The 17,994-nt window shown below is 39.6% G+C and overlaps 1 protein-coding gene across 1 annotated transcript; it reads left to right on the top strand.

Moving 5' to 3' along the window:
• Positions 1 to 1,120: 1,120 nt before the first annotated feature.
• Positions 1,121 to 17,771, top strand: LOC146331809 (macrophage-stimulating protein receptor-like). The gene is made up of 21 exons (XM_084735752.1): positions 1,121 to 1,258; positions 2,019 to 3,310; positions 8,076 to 8,252; positions 8,432 to 8,548; positions 9,294 to 9,464; positions 9,588 to 9,754; positions 10,801 to 10,933; positions 11,053 to 11,189; positions 12,163 to 12,342; positions 12,447 to 12,546; positions 12,649 to 12,879; positions 13,061 to 13,207; positions 13,316 to 13,478; positions 13,767 to 13,856; positions 14,588 to 14,797; positions 14,877 to 14,957; positions 15,039 to 15,220; positions 15,339 to 15,448; positions 16,185 to 16,350; positions 16,443 to 16,579; positions 17,482 to 17,771. Exons 2-21 carry the CDS (start codon positions 2,105 to 2,107, stop codon positions 17,711 to 17,713), a joined length of 4,137 nt encoding a protein of 1,378 aa, XP_084591878.1. The 5' UTR covers positions 1,121 to 1,258; positions 2,019 to 2,104; the 3' UTR covers positions 17,714 to 17,771.
• Positions 17,772 to 17,994: the final 223 nt, after the last annotated feature.

Consider the following 17,994-nt stretch of genomic DNA (forward strand, 5'->3'; position numbering starts at 1 on the left):
ATATGTGCATTTATTACAATATATGAGAACAGTATAGAAAAAATGTAAAAATATGTAAGGTAGAGTGTATAACAACAGCAGCGTACATTAACAATAATACCGAAAAATATTATAAATATAAGAGCATTCACTGAAATGTATGGTATACATTTTGTTGTTGCCAGTGTATACCAGAGAATTGCACAGTTGAATTAATATATTATACAGCTTTATTAAATATTCGACAGAAGTCATTCTCGGGTCTGTTATTTCTGTATAGAAGACCAAAGATAGATATAACAGATCATTGCTATAAAGAACAGATCATTGCCAAAGATGTTTCAAATTATTGATTGATGTTTGGGGGTAAAGAAACACTGTAATAAGCTGTATAGTAAGCAGGTCATTAATTATGAATATGTTTATTTCACAATAATGACCTGCTCATTGCACATTATCCCTTACATATTGCACAGTGGGTTAAAACCGACACATTGAACCAAGTACACAGTTCTGATAAAATTTAAGGATTTTTCAATTCAGTTGAATTCTGTATCACTTATTTTGTTAATTAATTCTATTTTCTTATTCCAAGATTTCTCTGTCAATTTGTAAATGTACAAATATTATTTGCATTAATTATATGGTGTCTCTCTGGAGCCTTGCATCAGATTTTCCTGTGTAGAATAATAAAATTAATCTGAACCTGGTATAGTATGAATAATTATTGCACAGCCGTGTAGTTTTATGATTCTGCACATATACAGGTAAATTAAATATAAAGGTAAATTACACAATGTCAAATTAAGAATCATAATGCATATAATTTCCAAAGCTTTTGCCTGTAATTTTCATCATTTTTAATCGTTTTTTTCCCTCCCTCTTTATTTTTAATGGAATATTAATATTATCATACACTAAAATCAAATTAGCAGTTAATCACAAATTAAATAGACAATGTCATATTTGATGCATGATCGCATTCTTGCTGAAAGAATTACAAATGATTGGATAATAAATCACACTTCCACCGCCAGGGCTTTTTTCCTTGCGCGCTTTTATTGTGAAGGTGAATGTAAGAGCGTGTTTTCATCCACAGAGTGGTCAAAAAGACTTTATAGTTCGGTTTCAGCTCCCTGTCAGTGGGACTCGGGTGCTGTCAGGTGAGTGCGCTGCTGCAGGTCAGTGAGTGGAACTTCACGATCACAGGAAATTAAAGAATTCACTTTTCGAGATTGTTGGATAAAACCCTTTGACATTCCCTCCATTTCAAAGCCAGGTAAGATCATGTACATATGTATATTTTTTTAATGAAGTGTGTCTCTGGAGTAGGCATCGGTCCAGCTGCAGTTTTAATATTCAGAGCTCATTAGTTGCGCCTTAATTCTTGTACATGAGATGTAATTTTTAGCAGTTATCATCAATACACACGTTTCTAATCATAGTTTTCTTGACTTTAATGTTCTTACCTCAAAAAGCAGTGAACGTTCTTCTTCGTTGTGAAACTTTTAAAATAGTCGTCCATTGCTCAGTGGTGTATTAAATCTGAAGTACATGATAGTTACTGAATAAGTTGCATATATGAGTACCCTGGTATTTTTTACTTAGGCTTAAAAATAGGCTTAGTTATTAGCCTACTGTTTATTCTTATGTATTGCTCTGGAAACATGAACATTTCCATAGTTCCTCCACATGTTGCAGCAAGTCATGTCTTGCCCACTCAAGATTTTATCTTGACTCTCCCAACTTGTTATTTTTTACCACTGCCTTTATCAACTGTATAGCTAAGTAAGTTTCACAGCTATGTCACATCTGTGCCCTTCCAGTCTTATTGAAAAAATAGCAGCTACTTAATCACAGGACTCTGACAGAAAAAAAGCAGCTGATACTTTTTCCTCTTTCGGCAGTTCCTCATGCTGAGTTTTTCAGTTTAAACAAGCTAAAATGTTTACAGTATCCACCTCCTTCAAAGGCAGTGAAGAATCAAATGTTACTGCTGCTATCTCTCTGTGAAATTTTGTCTCTGTTTCTCCTCACAGATCTCCTGCTGATTCTCCAGAATGTTCTCTTTGAGGAAAGTATCTTATAGGTAGCACTCGATCACACAGTGGACTGTGACGTGGAGATGGTCACTTGGGCCGCTTTGCTGACAGTATGCATATGGATACAAACACAAACTGCCTCAGGACAGCACAAATGTCCTTCTGCTCCACGCAAGCTGGTGGATTTCACTGTCGAATACTCCCTCCCCCACTTCCAAACAGACAAGCCCATACAGAACATAGAAGTGTACAGGGACAGGGATCCGCCAGAGGTGTATGTTGCATGTCAGAATGTAATAAAGGCAGTCAACTATACTATGCAACAAATATGGGAGGTGAAAACTGGACCTGTTGGCAGTCCTGACTGTCAGACTTGTCAGGTATGTGACATAGAACCTGATCCTGGAGATCCAGTGGATACAAACAATGAGGTTCTGCTAGTGGATCATGCTGCGTTTCCTTTTATTTACTTGTACATTTGTGGGAGCACTCAGCATGGCATCTGTTACTTCATAGACATCGAACAACCACAGTCTGAGCCGCAGTGTTTATACAAAAAAGAGCGAAACTCTCCAGCCTCCTGTCCAGACTGTCTGGCCAGCCCTCTTGGCACTAAAGTGACCATCGTTGAGCAGGCCGCCACATCGTACTTCTTTGTCGCAGCCTCTGTCAATGGCGAAGTGACTCAGAGATATCCGAGAAAGTCGATATCAGTGGTAAGGCAACTTTCAACTGAAGATGGCTTTCATATGGTCATGAACGGCCTGACAGTGCTCCCCAGTCTACGGGACTCTTACAAGATTGATTACATCTACAGCTTCTCCACCTCGGAGTATGTCTACTTCTTGTCCCTGCAGAGAGAAAACCCATCAAAGAGCAACTCAGCCTTTCAGACTCGTCTTGGACGACTGCCCATTTTAATTCCAGAGGTGTGGATGTACAGAGAGGTGGTCCTGGAGTGCCGCTATGACCCAAAGCGCAGGAGGAGACGCAGGGAGGGTTTTAGGGACATTGTGTACAACGGGCTACAGGCGGCACACTTTGGGCGAGCTGGAAAGGACCTGGCAGACGAGCTGAGGGTGGGCGAGGCAGAGGACATTTTGTACGGGGTGTTTGCAGAGGTGGATGAGCATGGTCAGCCTCAGAAAAACTCAGCCCTATGTGCCTTTCCTCTGAGTAAAGTCAACGTTAAGATTGATGAAGGCGTGGAAGCCTGCTGCAAGTCAGGTACAGAGCAGCTGTCCAGAGGTCTCAGTCACTTCCAGGAGCTGGAGAGCTGCCCACATGAAGTGAGTAACTATTTTTTTTTTGTCATCAGACCAGGGGAACAGTACAAAGGTCCCCTTATGGCCAGACAGGAAGTGACCCATCCAGACAAACATTGTGCAATTTAGTCACCTGCAACTGGAAGAATGTAGTTTAACATTAAGCTTACAGATTTATATGGTCTTATTAAACAGTAAGGGATAGTATATTGTAAGAGACACTACAGTCAGTGTGATGGAACTAATTACAACTACTTACATTACACTCTAATTAAGTTAATTTTGGATACTTTTATGAGTATTTTTTCAAAGTTAGTAAGTTTTCATCTTGGGTACAGTTGCTGTGTGCCGTGCCTGAGTACACTGCATCATAACACAACATTTGTTTCTGTTGTTGCTATGGTGTAGAACAGCCTGCCAATCACAAGATCCCAATATCAGTCCACTTCCTTGTTTTGGTGTAGTTAGTTTTTCCTGATGCAAACTTTACCTGAGTACACATGAACCATACTCAGGAGACCACCTTCTCAAGTGAACCCGGGCATGGATTATGTAAAACATCCTGTAAAAGCGACAGTTTAGCTAATGTGACCAAAACGCAAGGTAACTAGCTAGCTAATATCAGCAAAACATTAGCTAACATTTAGCTAGCATTTTTCTGAAATTAGCTAATTTAAGATTTACCCCAATATGGATGTGCCTAGCACATAGCATATTTCAGCACAAAAAACAGGAAAAAAGTTAGGTGACCAAGGTACCAAGTTTTCTCAACTGTCATTGAAGGTGTCAATTGAGTGCCTGGTATTGATAATACATTAAACTTAAAATTTCAGCACTCTTTCCACCAGTGAGTACAGTTGGTACATTAAGTAAATCTTGACTAGTGGAATATTGTTAGCGTGTGGTAACTCTGAGGAAGGTGTGTGAGAGAGCAGACCCAGATGAGAGAACTGGGAGGGGCGGTGAGTCAGTAGTGTGACCTGCACGTTGCCACACGGCTTCTCTACCCTGTTAAGTTTCAGTCTTTCTTACTGAAAGGGTGGCAGCTGTTTGCAGTTCAGAGATTAAACATGAAAACTGTTTAATCAGATACGTACATCAAGATACAAAACTCAATGATTAGACTTAATAAAGGTACAGTTCACACCAAAATAAAAACTAAATATTTTCCTCTAACCTGTAACAGTATTTATCAGTCTAGATTGTTGTGATGTGAGTTGTTGAGTTTTGGCGCTCAACTTGTGATGCTCAAAGCACCAAAAGATTACATTTGAAAAACTGAACAGCAATGTCTCTTTCCAGAGATCATGACCTGGTAACCAAGGATAATCCACAGACCTTATTTACCCATATTTTCCTTCTACTGAATTACACTCACCAATTGTATAACTGTTAGGGCTGGGTATCGGTTCTCAATACCTTTAAGGTATCAACCGAAATGACCTACAGTACCAAACCAAAACCTTCTGCAGTCAAACAATACCTGCATTAAATCCTTTTGGCACCCAGGTCTTCAAAAAAATTACTATTTGTATGTCTTTGTCTCCAGCCAATCACTGCAAGTGTTCTTTGAGTTAATGCAACATGTGGTTGGCTGACTGCTGCTGCAGCTACAACCCATACAGGCTGTTGTGTGGTGCAGTTGAGCACAGTTTATTTGACAAAGTTGGCAGTTCAGCTCGCCAACATGCCACCAAAAAGTATGTCTATACTTCACGCCTGTGGAATCTGAAAAAATAAGGATTGTTTCAGGAATGCTTTCATTCACATTATGGGTATCTAAGTTGGGAAATAATTAAATACTGTATTAGTATCGGTATCATTTTAAAGATACTGGTATTGGTGCTGGTATTGTAATTTTTTAGGCGATACTCTAACCCTAACCACAGTGTAGAGAGAAGTGTCTACTCAGGGACAAGGGGGTTACATCTAAACCAAGGAGAACAACACTGTTTACCTCCTGCACTGTCACTAGCATGAGCCTTTCACCCCTGAGTAGATGCACGCTTCCATCTGTAAAGTGATATGGTTGTTGGACAGTAGAAATAACATAGTTTCTGCATGAAATGCTCACAACAAGGTCTGTGAATTAGCTTGAGTAATGAAATTATGAGCACCATCAAGTTCCATTATATTCAAGAGAAGGCAGACATCTCTACAGCCAGTATCTCTAAAACTGTGCAACTCACACCCAAACAATCAAGATGGATTAACAGTACAGCAAGTAAGAGGAAATGTGTGGGGGGTGAACTGCCTCTTTAATTGATAAAAGGGAGCAAGTTACTGGAGCGTAAAGGCACCTTGGTAAGTTAAATCCCTAAATAAAAAGCAGAGTTCACTGCGAAAACACCTTCACTGAATAGAGTGTGTGGCTGAGGTGCTTAACAAAATAGTAAAGGCGTGGTTGTTTTCCTTTTATGGAGTTCAAACTGTGTCCTTTGAGCTCTCACAGCCATGTGTATACCTACAGGAATGTGTGCCAACAAACACAGGTTATAAATCCTGCTGATAAAAAGGTGGAATTTGAGGGGAGGAACCGTGTGGGACTGTTCCTGGATTTTACGCATGTGATTTGAGGAGGAAATAGGTAGAATATTGAAGAAATGTGGGGCCTCGGAGGAAAGATTCAACCTTTTAATCAATCAGTGAATGCTGATAACATCAAGTACTCCCTGAGTTCAATTTCAGTATTTCTAGAATTGGGTGTGTACAATAAAATAACTTGGATGCTGTGTGCATTCAAGCTTGAAATACGGGAATACAAAGTGACTGGAAAGATCAAATGACAGGAATATAGGGCATTCAGATAGTGGGAAGCAAACAGGGGCATGCTGGAACAGGTCAGCAAAATTGCTTTGAAGTGGAATGTTTACTATAAGTTTGAAATATCCCGCCTCTTTATTTTGAATAATCACTTTGTATCAACCAAAGTTACTCATGCTCAGCCAACCATCCACACACATCTGTCATCTAATGGTTTATGTGTGTGACAGTACGGAAAGTCCAGTCTCAGTATTTGAGAAACAGTCACAGAGTCAACATATGGAGCTGCTGTTTTATGACCTTGTTCCTCTCACAGCGTGTTAGGATGACTTAAGGCGAGACTGGAGCACATCCTCTTTAAATGGATAAATTAAGTTCCTCTCTGTTACTGTCCCTCTTCCTGTCAAAGACAAGAATACACAAGCTGTATGCGCTTTGAGGGACACTGATACTGAAAATGACAGATGCTTTAGATATACTTTAGATTTACTTTGGATTTTTTAGCTGAGTTTCCATTCAGGAACATTTAGTCCCAGGAACTACTTTTCACTGACTTAAAAGATTTCCTTCAACACTGAAGACCTGCAAACATTAGGCACGGGTATTTTTCAGCTTAATCTCTGATTGGCAGTGATCTCAACATGAAATGCAGGTGGACATACTAATTTTGACCCTTTCAGTGGCGACAATGAAGGCTTGTTGCCCCCGTTTTTCACTTCTGTTACCCTTTTTCATACATGTGTGCTGCGTGATTTGACTCTGTTTGACTTGGTGTATCTGCCCAGCACCCAGTTGGAAGTGTGTATTTAACTGATGAAGTGCTCTGCTTTAGTCGAGCGTTTGAACAGTGGATAAACTTACTTTTTATTTCCTATAAGTTCTTCACAATAAAACTCAACCATTATTTTGTTATCTTGAAGCTTTTATTATGAAGCAGCAAAATCAGGAAATGTTGGGTTTTCATCAGCTGTAACTTGAATCGTCTCCTGTCCAACGTGGAACAATAAAATAAGGGCAATACCTGAAAGTGCAAACAGTGACGCAGGAGAGAAACTAAACCTCAAACCACAGAGGTTCAGACAAAAGTCCTGAGAGCTGAAAACACGGAGACTTTTGAAAACATCTTTCTCTCTGAGTTGAGTCTAAGCTTTTTAGTGTTTAAAAAGAAAAAAAAACAGGAAGACAAACTCACTGACTGGCAATGGGTCAATTGGCAATTTTTAGCTGGTTAAAAAACCTGCATGTATGTGCTAATTTTAGTATAAAAACAGTATTATTCTGCTGATGTTTGAAAAAACTACGATTGTTTTTACATTTTTCATTTCATTTTTGTGTGACTATAAAACAACAATGAAACAACAATTACACTTCCAATTCTGATTCCCACTTGATTTCAGCATCATCATAAATGCTCTAAAAGGCCTGGACTTTGTCAACAGTTCATTCTTTGTATGTTTTCTTCTGTAACTTAAAGTAACTGGTTTGTGGCTGCAGATTTTTAAAAGTGATGGCTGAAATAAAATGCTGTGAGTACTCGACTCAAATCAGAAATGTTCCACACTGCAAACTCCACGCCCAAAGTTCCTGTCCTTTTAGCAAGTATTATGCTGGAAATATACTTGCTTTTAACTATGCGTTCGCATACGCACCCCTACGCATCCCTACGCATCCCTATGCATCCCTACGCTTCATGGCTGCCTTGCGTATCCTGCGTCCATTTGGAGCGATGGTTGTGCGCGTCCTCAGAAATTAACGCGACGCATACACGAACGCAAACGCATGGTTAAACAGCAAGTATATCTCCGGCCTTATCCTTGAAGCAGGGACTTTTTGTGTGGTAAAATAATGTCCCTGGGAGTTCATTTCAACCCTGGTCCCTGCAGTGGAAACACACTGGGTTCGTCCAAAGGTTCCTGGTCCCTGGGGAACATTCCTGCAGTGGAAATGCAGCTTATGTATGTGAATTCCCACTCCTGTATTAAAACTAAAATGCCTTGTTCTGGATGTTTTTCTCTTGCTTGTGCAGAGCTCTGAAGGTAACATCACATGCAGTGCAAAACCCACTCTGGTGTCACAGACGTACTACAGACTGGACCTCTTCAACAGGCAGATGAGAGATGTCCTTTTCACCGCTGTCCTGGTCACCACTCTTGGAAATGACACGCTGGGACACTTTGGTACCTCAGATGGACGAATACTGCAGGTACCCATGTGCCTGAAGATAAAATAGTAGAGTTATTGTGTGATAGAGTTTGTACATCTGCCATTCTAATGTATTTGAATCATACCAGATTTAAAATGTCTTAACAGAATATTTGTTTATTTTTGCTGTTCCAAAAAATGAAAATCTCTGTCTCTCTCTCTCTGTTTTGTCTGGCTTAGGTGATCCTTTCTCAGTACAGGCCAATTGTTTTTGCCAACTATTCTCTGGGAGATGCCGAAGTGTCCAGGACAGCAGCTGTGTACTCAGATTCACTTCTCTTTGTAGTTGGAAATAAGGTACATTTTGTAATACTGCTTATCTTCTAAGGGGAAAAGGTGTGCGTGTGCAAACAGACCAACGTTATAGCACTTCTGATTCTTCATCAGAATCAAAGAGGACAAAGACATAAGGCAAACACGTACAGTATATGATCAGTCTAGACTTGGTTGAATAGGATTTCAGATCTATTGCGTAATGGATGAAGGGTGGGAGAGGTCCAAGTGCCACACCCCACTCACTGTGATCACATCACAGATAAAGTTCTTGTGCAAAAAGTACAAGAAATATGATAAGTTCAGTTTTTCATTTAGATCAAAAGTCTCATCTGTGTTAAAGCCATTCCTAGGTAGTCAGATACTGACATTCTGGGTTGGAAACTGGCTCTGATTGGTTCAGGTGTGGTGCATTCTTGCAAAAGCCATTAGGAGCACTAGTGGGAGCCATGATTTATTGACATATTATCTGTTTCGTGTACTATTTTCATGGAATAGTGACAGTTTCAGCAAATATGACAACAAAGTATATTAATATAAGTTACCAACTATAGTTTTAAGAGTGTGAATCCAATATGACTATGGCACCATCTGTATGAGGGGGTGAGATTTCCTCTATTTCTCAGAACTAAAATGAAGCTGCAGAGCCATGTCTAGCATCATACTGAGCAACAGCATAATCCATGTTTTCCTGCTGATATTTTGACTATTTTTTTTCTTATTTACATCTGGCTTATCCCATCCTCGTCTTCTTCTCTCCCTGGGCTAGATGTTCAAGGTGCCCTCTGCAGGGCCGGGATGTGCACATTTTAGGACATGCTCCATGTGTTTGATGGCTCCACGCTTCATGAACTGTGGCTGGTGTTCAGGAGTCTGCTCACGGCCACATGAATGTACCTTGCAGTGGAACAAAGGCTCTTGTGCTCCTGTCATAACAGAGGTAGATCTGCTGCTAGGTGTAACTGATTAGCCAGTGCTTGAAGTTTAAACACCATGAGTCATACGGTGATTGTACAGAGATACTGAGTGGTACTTTGGATCATAACCCTGATTTTATCTGCAGTTTTTCCCGAAAATGAAACCAGCTGGAAGTGAGACAGAAGTGACACTGTGTGGGTGGGAGTTTCAGTCTCCTCTGCGACCTGCCATAATCAGCGGCAAAACCCACATCATCACAGTGGGCCCTGAGACCTCATGTACAGTCCTGCCTGAAAAGAGCAGTAGTGAAGTGTGAGTAGCACACATGCACACAATGCCACACACTATTCATTTTCTCAGCTTTTATTTTTATGTATATGTATGTTTGTTTATGCTTATGCTTTTATTTTGTATATAGCTTTTATGAAGCACCGTGCACTGTGACCCACTGGCAAGTTAACTAGGGAAGAGTGATATTAATTGCAAGGGGGTGCTGATAGGTCAGTTTTTATGATGACATCATTCTAAAGGGTGCCTGACATTCCTGTTATTTCGGTATTAATTTAAATGGCCAGGATAACTTACCTTATATCTGATACTGATGAAAGGGAAAATTTACCCCTTTTCATAGGAAGTGTCCAGTCAATGTTGATGATAAATGTAGTTCTTTCTGCATCCAGTGATGTCACTGGATATAAGAAAGAACTAGAGGTTTGCTAGCTGGATTACTAGTCTCAGTGAGCAGGAAAATTCATGTATCTGGTCAATATAGCATGCATTAGCATTTCGACATCCACATAAAAAGCGCTCAATTTTACCTTTGACAACATTTATTTATTTTATTTAAAGATAATAAGTTGTTGTTTTGGGAAAGTTTTTCAATATAATGAATTACAGGATCTTTTTTATCACATTGGTGGAAATTAGCTTCCATCGGAAGAAACAGTGCATTTCATGGTGGAGATGAGTGTAACGTGGATCTAGCTGTTTGTCACTGTTAACGTCACTGTTAATGGAGACTCCAGTCTGCAGCGTAAACCACAAAACTATAGAGTAACATTAAGCTTATCTTTCAAAGAAAGTTTATATCACTTCAACACTTCTGTCCATACCTGCACCTTCCTTTTGTAGAGCTCGTCTGCATGAACACTTCCTTTCTTTCTAATGTGAGTCTGCATCACCCTTAAATGGCCCAGTTTTTCAGCGATTCATGCCAGGCTCAAAATCTAACCCATCACTGGTTATGTGCAGTAAAATGCAGCATTTCCAGACTTCATTGTGGCATAAAAATCCTCAAAACAGTTTTTTATGTAAATGTTATTGTCATATTGCTACATTTCTTTCTGTCGTCAATACAGACTAGTGTGCAAGATTCAGGGAAAAACCGAACCGAACCAGAATCTCACGATCACTCTGGATGTGCATGAGGGCGAAGTGGAGGGACGCTATTCAATTGAAGGCACAGCTAAGATACCTGGCTTCTCTTTTGTGGTGAGAAAAATGCAGTTGAAACACTAAAAAATAGTTGTGTATGTTGCATATTTGTTTAAATTTTATGTATGATATAATGTAGGTTTGTTAAGTGATGAAATATTATTTTGCCAAATCAGGAGCCGAACATAACAGAAATCAGTCCTGACTATGGACCAATGTTTGGAGGAACAAAGGTTACACTGACAGGCAGATATCTAAATTCTGGGATACAGAGAGATGTCTTCTTTGCTGACAAAAAGTGCAACATTCAAAGGTGAGCAAACCAACAGCTGTTAATGCATAACTATACATTATATTCATGACTGTATGCTGAAGGACCTCTCATATTTACAATTGTTGAAAAGCCTTGAAAAACCTTGTTTTGGCTCCACACTGGCGACAGCCATAGCCACAGGATTCAAACATGAACTGATTAAATTTTGGCGGTCAAAGGTCAAGGTCACTGTGATGTCCATCCTGTTCTCATGAAGGCGAAATCTGAGGAACACTTGGAGGGAATTTGTTCAAATTTGCTACAAATTACCCGGATGGATGAACTGATCAGAGTTTGTTGATCAAAGGTCACACTGACCTCACTGAACACATTTTTGGCTTTAAATCAAGAATTCATTTGTTAATCATGAGAAAATTCATTCAAATCTCTAATATGATAAAATGATGAGGTGATGAAATTTTATATTCAAAGGGTCAAAGGTCAACTTCACAAAGACATTATAACGTTCAGCTCTCTATCAGTCCACTACACTCCTCCGTAAAAAATAGTGTCCAACTGAAGGACAGCATGTTTCTCACTGGAGATTATTCACTAGATTCGTACATGTGTAGTGATAACTTTCATTTTGCCAGAAAGTACACTAAATAGCTTTTATTAAATTCCTTAAAAGTTTCAGGTCAATATAAGGGTAACCTCCATATTAACTTCCTTCATTATATGAGTCTGGACAGACATAGATGTAAACTTCAAGGCAATTTTTGACTGCTCTGTTTTATATGAACATTGACTGCTCACTCTTCCAGACTGGCTGCTAGGAGCTGCAAGTAATCAGCAACTGCTTCAGTTTGAAATCTTGTTTCAGCCTGGGAGAGTGTATGTGGAGGTCTTGTTAATGTTGGCTGAACTTCGCAAATCCCTGCTGGTTGCATCTGGCAGTTGGGGTGGCATTGCAGTAGGTGCTTCACCATCTGTTAGAGTGCACTATTGTAGTTAAGATCTCTGTTCTTTTCAGTGGTCCAGAGGGAAGTGGGACTTTGTCCTCAATCGTCTGCCGTACAGCAGCTGCAGCCAGTGTCGGAGAGGTACCTGTGAAAATCCTCATTGACAACTGCCAAGTGACGTCCTCTAAGATGTTCTCCTACAAGAAAAACCCGGTTATAACCTCTGTAAAACCTCAGTGTAGTTTACAAAGGTAGGACACTGACTTCTGGTCTTAAATACCCTCCTTTGCCTTATCATAAAACAAGTCAGAGTTATTATTATGTACATAACATGCTCATTCATACTGTCATACAGCGGCTCCAAACTGGTTATAGAAGGTCAGAATCTTGACTCGGCTCACAAAACGGTAGTTGAGTACATTTCCAGCACTTCTAATCTGCAGCCTCTTCAAAAAGTAAGTTAACTCTATGATTTTATCCTTGTTTACGACTTTATTGACACTTTAGACTCTACAGCTGTGACAGTAGTCATGATTTCAAGCCCTGTTTCGCTTAAGGTCTGCAATGGTACAGTGAACGCCACACATATGGAGTGCTGGGCCCCTGCTTTTCCTGAGGAAATGCCAGAAGAAAAAATTGACGTAGGAGAGATTTTTATTCACATGGATGGAAAAAGGAACCTCTGGAAGGGAGAGTTTGACTACCACCCCGATGTCAAAGTCATTCCCTTTGAAAATGATGACAATTTATTATATCTAAAACCAGGAGAGACAGAAGTTTCTCTGCATGTATGTTAACACACTCTTACACACTCTGCATCTATTTATGTAACTCATCATTCATTGTATTTAAATCTCAATAACAATACTTATTAAATCATGTTCATTCATGTATATTATTCTACACAAAACACCAGTTACCACTTGTCTTTTAACATATAAACTTCTTTTTTTCCCACGCATGTAATAGCATAGCAAACTGAATGCTGTGGCAAAATGTATGGAGATCAAAATGACCATTGGAGGAGTGAACTGCAAAGTGCAGGTTCTGTTAAATGAGCTGACCTGCAGGATTCCTAAAGGTCTGGTGATTCCCAGTGAGGGTTTGTCTGTCAAGGTGAGAGAGTCAGCTTTCAAATCATCAAACACAACATAAATCACTTTAAATTAAATGTTTGCTCAACAAATGCTTAACAAGAGTAAATCATATGTTCCGTCACCACAGGTGTCTGTGAACGGGGAAGTTTATGACGTAGGCACAGTAGTGAACGATGACACCAAAAACACAGCTACTATCGTGGGCATTGTGCTGGGCATCATTTCTGCACTGGTAGCAGGAGCTGGCCTTGCATTAATTGTGATGATTCATTTGAGGAAGAAAAAGAGAGGTGAGAAAATTCAGCTATTTCTTGATACATTCTGCTTAACAAGAATCCTTGCAATTGTGATAATTGGCAAGTAAGAGTTCCTAATATATGCTCATTGTGCACTATCATCTATTTAGTATTAACATTTATGATCAACCCCTGGAAGATTAGCTGACTGCGATGATGGGGATCCTTAAAATAAACAAATTAAGAAATGACCAACTGTGACTTTTGCTTCTCAATTTACTATATATTTTCACAGTTTGTTATTCAGGGATTTACATACATTTATCACATTTATCCTTTCAGCCAACATAGAGAATCGTTTATCAACAATGCTTTCACGTAACCGCATGGGTAGTGGTGCTGATTTCTCCCCGACTGGTGACTACAGACGAGGTGAGACGTCCAAATTCATCCACTCAGAAATCCATATTAACTGTTAATCCTTCTTCCATTTGTTTATTCCCTTTTCTTCTCCCTGTGCGCAAAACTCAAGGATGTACAGGCATTTACGTATATAAATTCAATAAATCATTGGAGTTTTGCACAGAGACTGCTAGATAAGTACTAAAATGTAAAACATTGTGCCGGTTCATCAGGGGTGACAGGATTAAGAACAACCTGAAGAAATAGTCATAGACTTTAATTCTAGAATAATTGGTTTCCATCTGAGTGTTAGATGGTCTCCCTTTAAGACATATTACATTTTTATTTTGTCCCATTCATTTCCCTCTGTTAACATAGAAACAAACTTGTTAGGTTTTTCTTGTAGTGAAGATTGTATGAATTTCACAACCAACTTGAAAAAACAGTCAGAGTTTTCATGGGTCTGTAAAATGATTTAAAAAGTGTTCAAGTGTGAAAAGGACAAGACATCTTCAATTACACAATTTGGATTTGCAGGTTTATTTAAGAGATTAATTAATATTGATTAATATGACATTAATTAATGTGAAATGGGTCTTAAATTGCATTCACAATGGTTCTAAAAAGGGCTTTCAAAGTCTTAAATTTAACTTGCTGAGACCTGCAGACAATCTGTAGTCTGTTTGGTAAGAGTAATAACAAAAGATGCAATGGTATAACGGCTTCATGGTGTGAATGTTTTCGTCCATTGTGTGTTACAGTCGACCTGTCCAGTCAAACATCTGGTTCAGGAGGAATGGCCTTCCAAGGTTTATTGTACGCCGCCAGCTACGATCATCTGGCCATTCCTTTAATGCCACGGGACAATATCTCAATGGTCAGTCTGAGTTCCGATCTTCTTGAAGAGGTCAAAAATGTCCTGATTCCTGCTGACATGCTCCGAATTGAGGATAGCCAGATTATTGGCAAAGGTAAGCCTCTTGTCTTTTAAATAACGCTTGTTTTTTTCTTTCTTTTGCATATTTTTAACAACATTTTCATCCTCTGCAGGCCACTTTGGGACAGTTTATCATGGATACCTGATAGACAGCAACAAGCAAGAGACCCACTGTGCCGTTAAATCATTGAACAGTATGTATATAATTGAAATGAGCCTGATATGGTTTGTGGCTGTTGGACTAGTGTGTTTAACAGTATGCATTGTGTTAACAGGGATCACAGATATAGGAGAGGTGGACCAGTTCCTCAGAGAGGGCCTCATCATGAAAGGTTTCCACCACCCGAACATACTGTCCCTGCTGGGTATCATGCTTCCTAAAGAAGGGCTCCCTCTGGTGGTTCTACCGTATATGAAGCATGGGGATGTGCGTCATTTCATCCGCTCTGAGAACAGGGTAAATTACGCAATGAAACTCTCTGTGGACCAATAGGGTCATGAATATTGGCTCTGGTAACCTGTGTTTTTCATAATGGATGGGTCATCTCTGTTTAATGGTTCATTGTCCTCCACAGAACCCAACAGTGAAAGACCTGATTGGCTTTGGGCTTCAGGTTGCTAAGGGGATGGAGTATTTAGCCCAGAAAAAGTTCGTCCACCGGGACCTGGCTGCTCGTAATTGCATGTGAGTATGAATCACACTGATTACAGGCCCATGACATGTCAGTGGAGAAACTTTGTCACACTTCAGGAGGTCATTTCACTGTCTCTTGTAGTTTGAAGGTGAATGCGATATAAGTTTAGGTCTAAAAGTGTACTTAAGTTATTAAATATCCTTACTGATTTAACTTAAACATACTACAATGAGTTTTTAACTGATTATGAAACAGTCTCAGTTTGATACTGATGCCTCATGACTTACATAAGCAAACAAGACCATCAGCAAGAAGATTGGGGTCAGATTCTCTGTGAAATCAGATTAAATGATCCTGTATTTATCTTTTTCCAGGAAAAGTTACAGTATGTACCATATTTTAGCCAGTTAAACACTGCACAATATGAAAGTTCCTTGCAGTAGCTTTAAGCAACAAAAACTACAGTTTGGTTGGTATTGTTCTACACTGAACTAAAGTACTTATAGCAGTAACATTCATTATTCCTGAAAAATAACTTTCACAAACTAACTTTTACATGATTGACTACCTTGTACATCTGAAGCCCTCTTGGGTGTACTCATATTTCTTTTTTCCCCATACATATTGAAGGAATACTTTACCATTTTGGGGAAATCTGAAATTTATGCATCCCACCTGTGCTTGGCAAATCTTTAATGGGACCATCACTGCTCATCGAGCACACCTTGAGTGTAAATATGTGTTTTCTGAACAGGCACTGATGTTTCCTTATATTCCTCTTTTCAGGCTGGATGAAACCTTCACAGTAAAGGTGGCTGATTTTGGCATGGCAAGGGACATCTATGACAAGGAGTACTACAGCATCCAAGATCACAAACGGGTGAAACTGCCGGTGAAGTGGATGGCCATCGAAAGCCTACAGACACAAAAGTTCACGACCAAGTCCGACGTGGTGAGTGCGCTTGATCCAGCCCCCTGAAATATGCTTTTTACAACCACCATTTGCTGTATGTTTCTAAAATACATTGTTTATCTGTTTCCCAGTGGTCCTATGGCATCTTAATGTGGGAGCTGCTGACCAGAGGTGCTAGTCCATATCCAGATGTGGACCCCTATGACATCACACACTACTTGTTGAAGGGACGCCGGCTTCCACAGCCACAGTTTTGCCCTGATGCACTGTAAGAATCACACATGTACCCTGTTCTCTACTTGCACAATGTAGTGTAATGCATTTCCATGCTATAAGTTGCCCATTAGATTATTTCCTGTCAGTGACCTTTACCTGCAAACCTGCAAAAAAAGCATTTTGATCACCTCAGTGTCTTCGATAACTCTTAGCAACATTAGCTAGCTAGTATCACCATCTTCATTTAAATTCAACAGAAACAAAATAAAACTCATCAAAAAACATTTTGGCTCGTCTTTCCACTGCTCCAGGTTTGACTGAAATAAACTCTTAATTTACTGAATGAAATGTGAAAATATCACGGGGAGAGAAGCAAGAGGAAGGGTGGAAGGGAACAGCTGCGGGGAGAAACAGCTGCGGGGAGAAACAGCGTGTACAGCCGGAATATTTTCACATCTACCTTAGTGAATTAGTGGTTTAGTTCAACTAAATCAGAGTTGGCGATTCTTGGGAAGAGCAGTGGAAAGATGAGCCAAGATGGTTTTAGTGAGTTTCATTTTGTTTCAGCTGAGTTTGAATGAAGATGATGATGCTAGCTAGCTAATGTTGCTAACAATTACCTAACACACCTAGGTGATTATCAAAATGCTCAAAAACACTACTAATATATGCCAAGCCAAATGTGAAGTGTTTAGTAAATACTTAAGAATGAAAAAACATGCAGCTTGTAATGTGGATATATGTCACACTACAATGTCCAAGTAGAGAAATGTCATGTAAGACCATAATGACATAACACAACTGTTATTAAAATTATCACAATTGTTGTTATACTATTATTATTATATTTTTTCGCTCACTTTGGTCATCATTCAATAGTTCACTGACCTGCTTACATGTTGTATACTCATGTACTTACTCATTCATTCATTTCCACATTTACTCATTCCTCAGCTATTCCATCATGCTGACATGTTGGGACCCGGAGCCTGAGTGCAGACCTACCTTCAATAACCTGGTTACAGAAGTACAACGCATCCTGTCCTGTCTGTCAGGAGAGCACTACATCAGTCTGAAGGTTACCTACGTCAACTTGGACCAGCCGAGGCCTTACCCGTCTCTGACTGGATCTGCAGATGAGGCCGAGGCCTCAGACTTGGACACGGACAACCATTCTGCCGGCTGAGGGTGCAGAGCCCTGAGACTCTCTGATGGGAACACTGGATCATCTTTAAAGTTGGAAAGCATACAAAAAAGCACAACTTAACCTGGATCCATTTATGTGTCAAATTATTGATCATGTCTACAAAACTGAGCACATGGAAGGTTTGGCTACTGATTTAAAAGACACTGTAGGTACTAAAAACTCTTATTGGAGCTGAGGCATGCTGGAAGTTCCCTGTCCCTGTTACTACATACTTTATTTGTAGCAAAGTAGAGAGACCATGGAGATGGAAGTAAATAGTT

The sequence above is a fragment of the Lutjanus erythropterus genome, chromosome 2 (assembly GCF_056507025.1).
Source record: "Lutjanus erythropterus isolate fLutEry1 chromosome 2, fLutEry1.hap2, whole genome shotgun sequence".
Lineage (NCBI taxonomy): Eukaryota > Metazoa > Chordata > Actinopteri > Lutjaniformes > Lutjanidae > Lutjanus > Lutjanus erythropterus.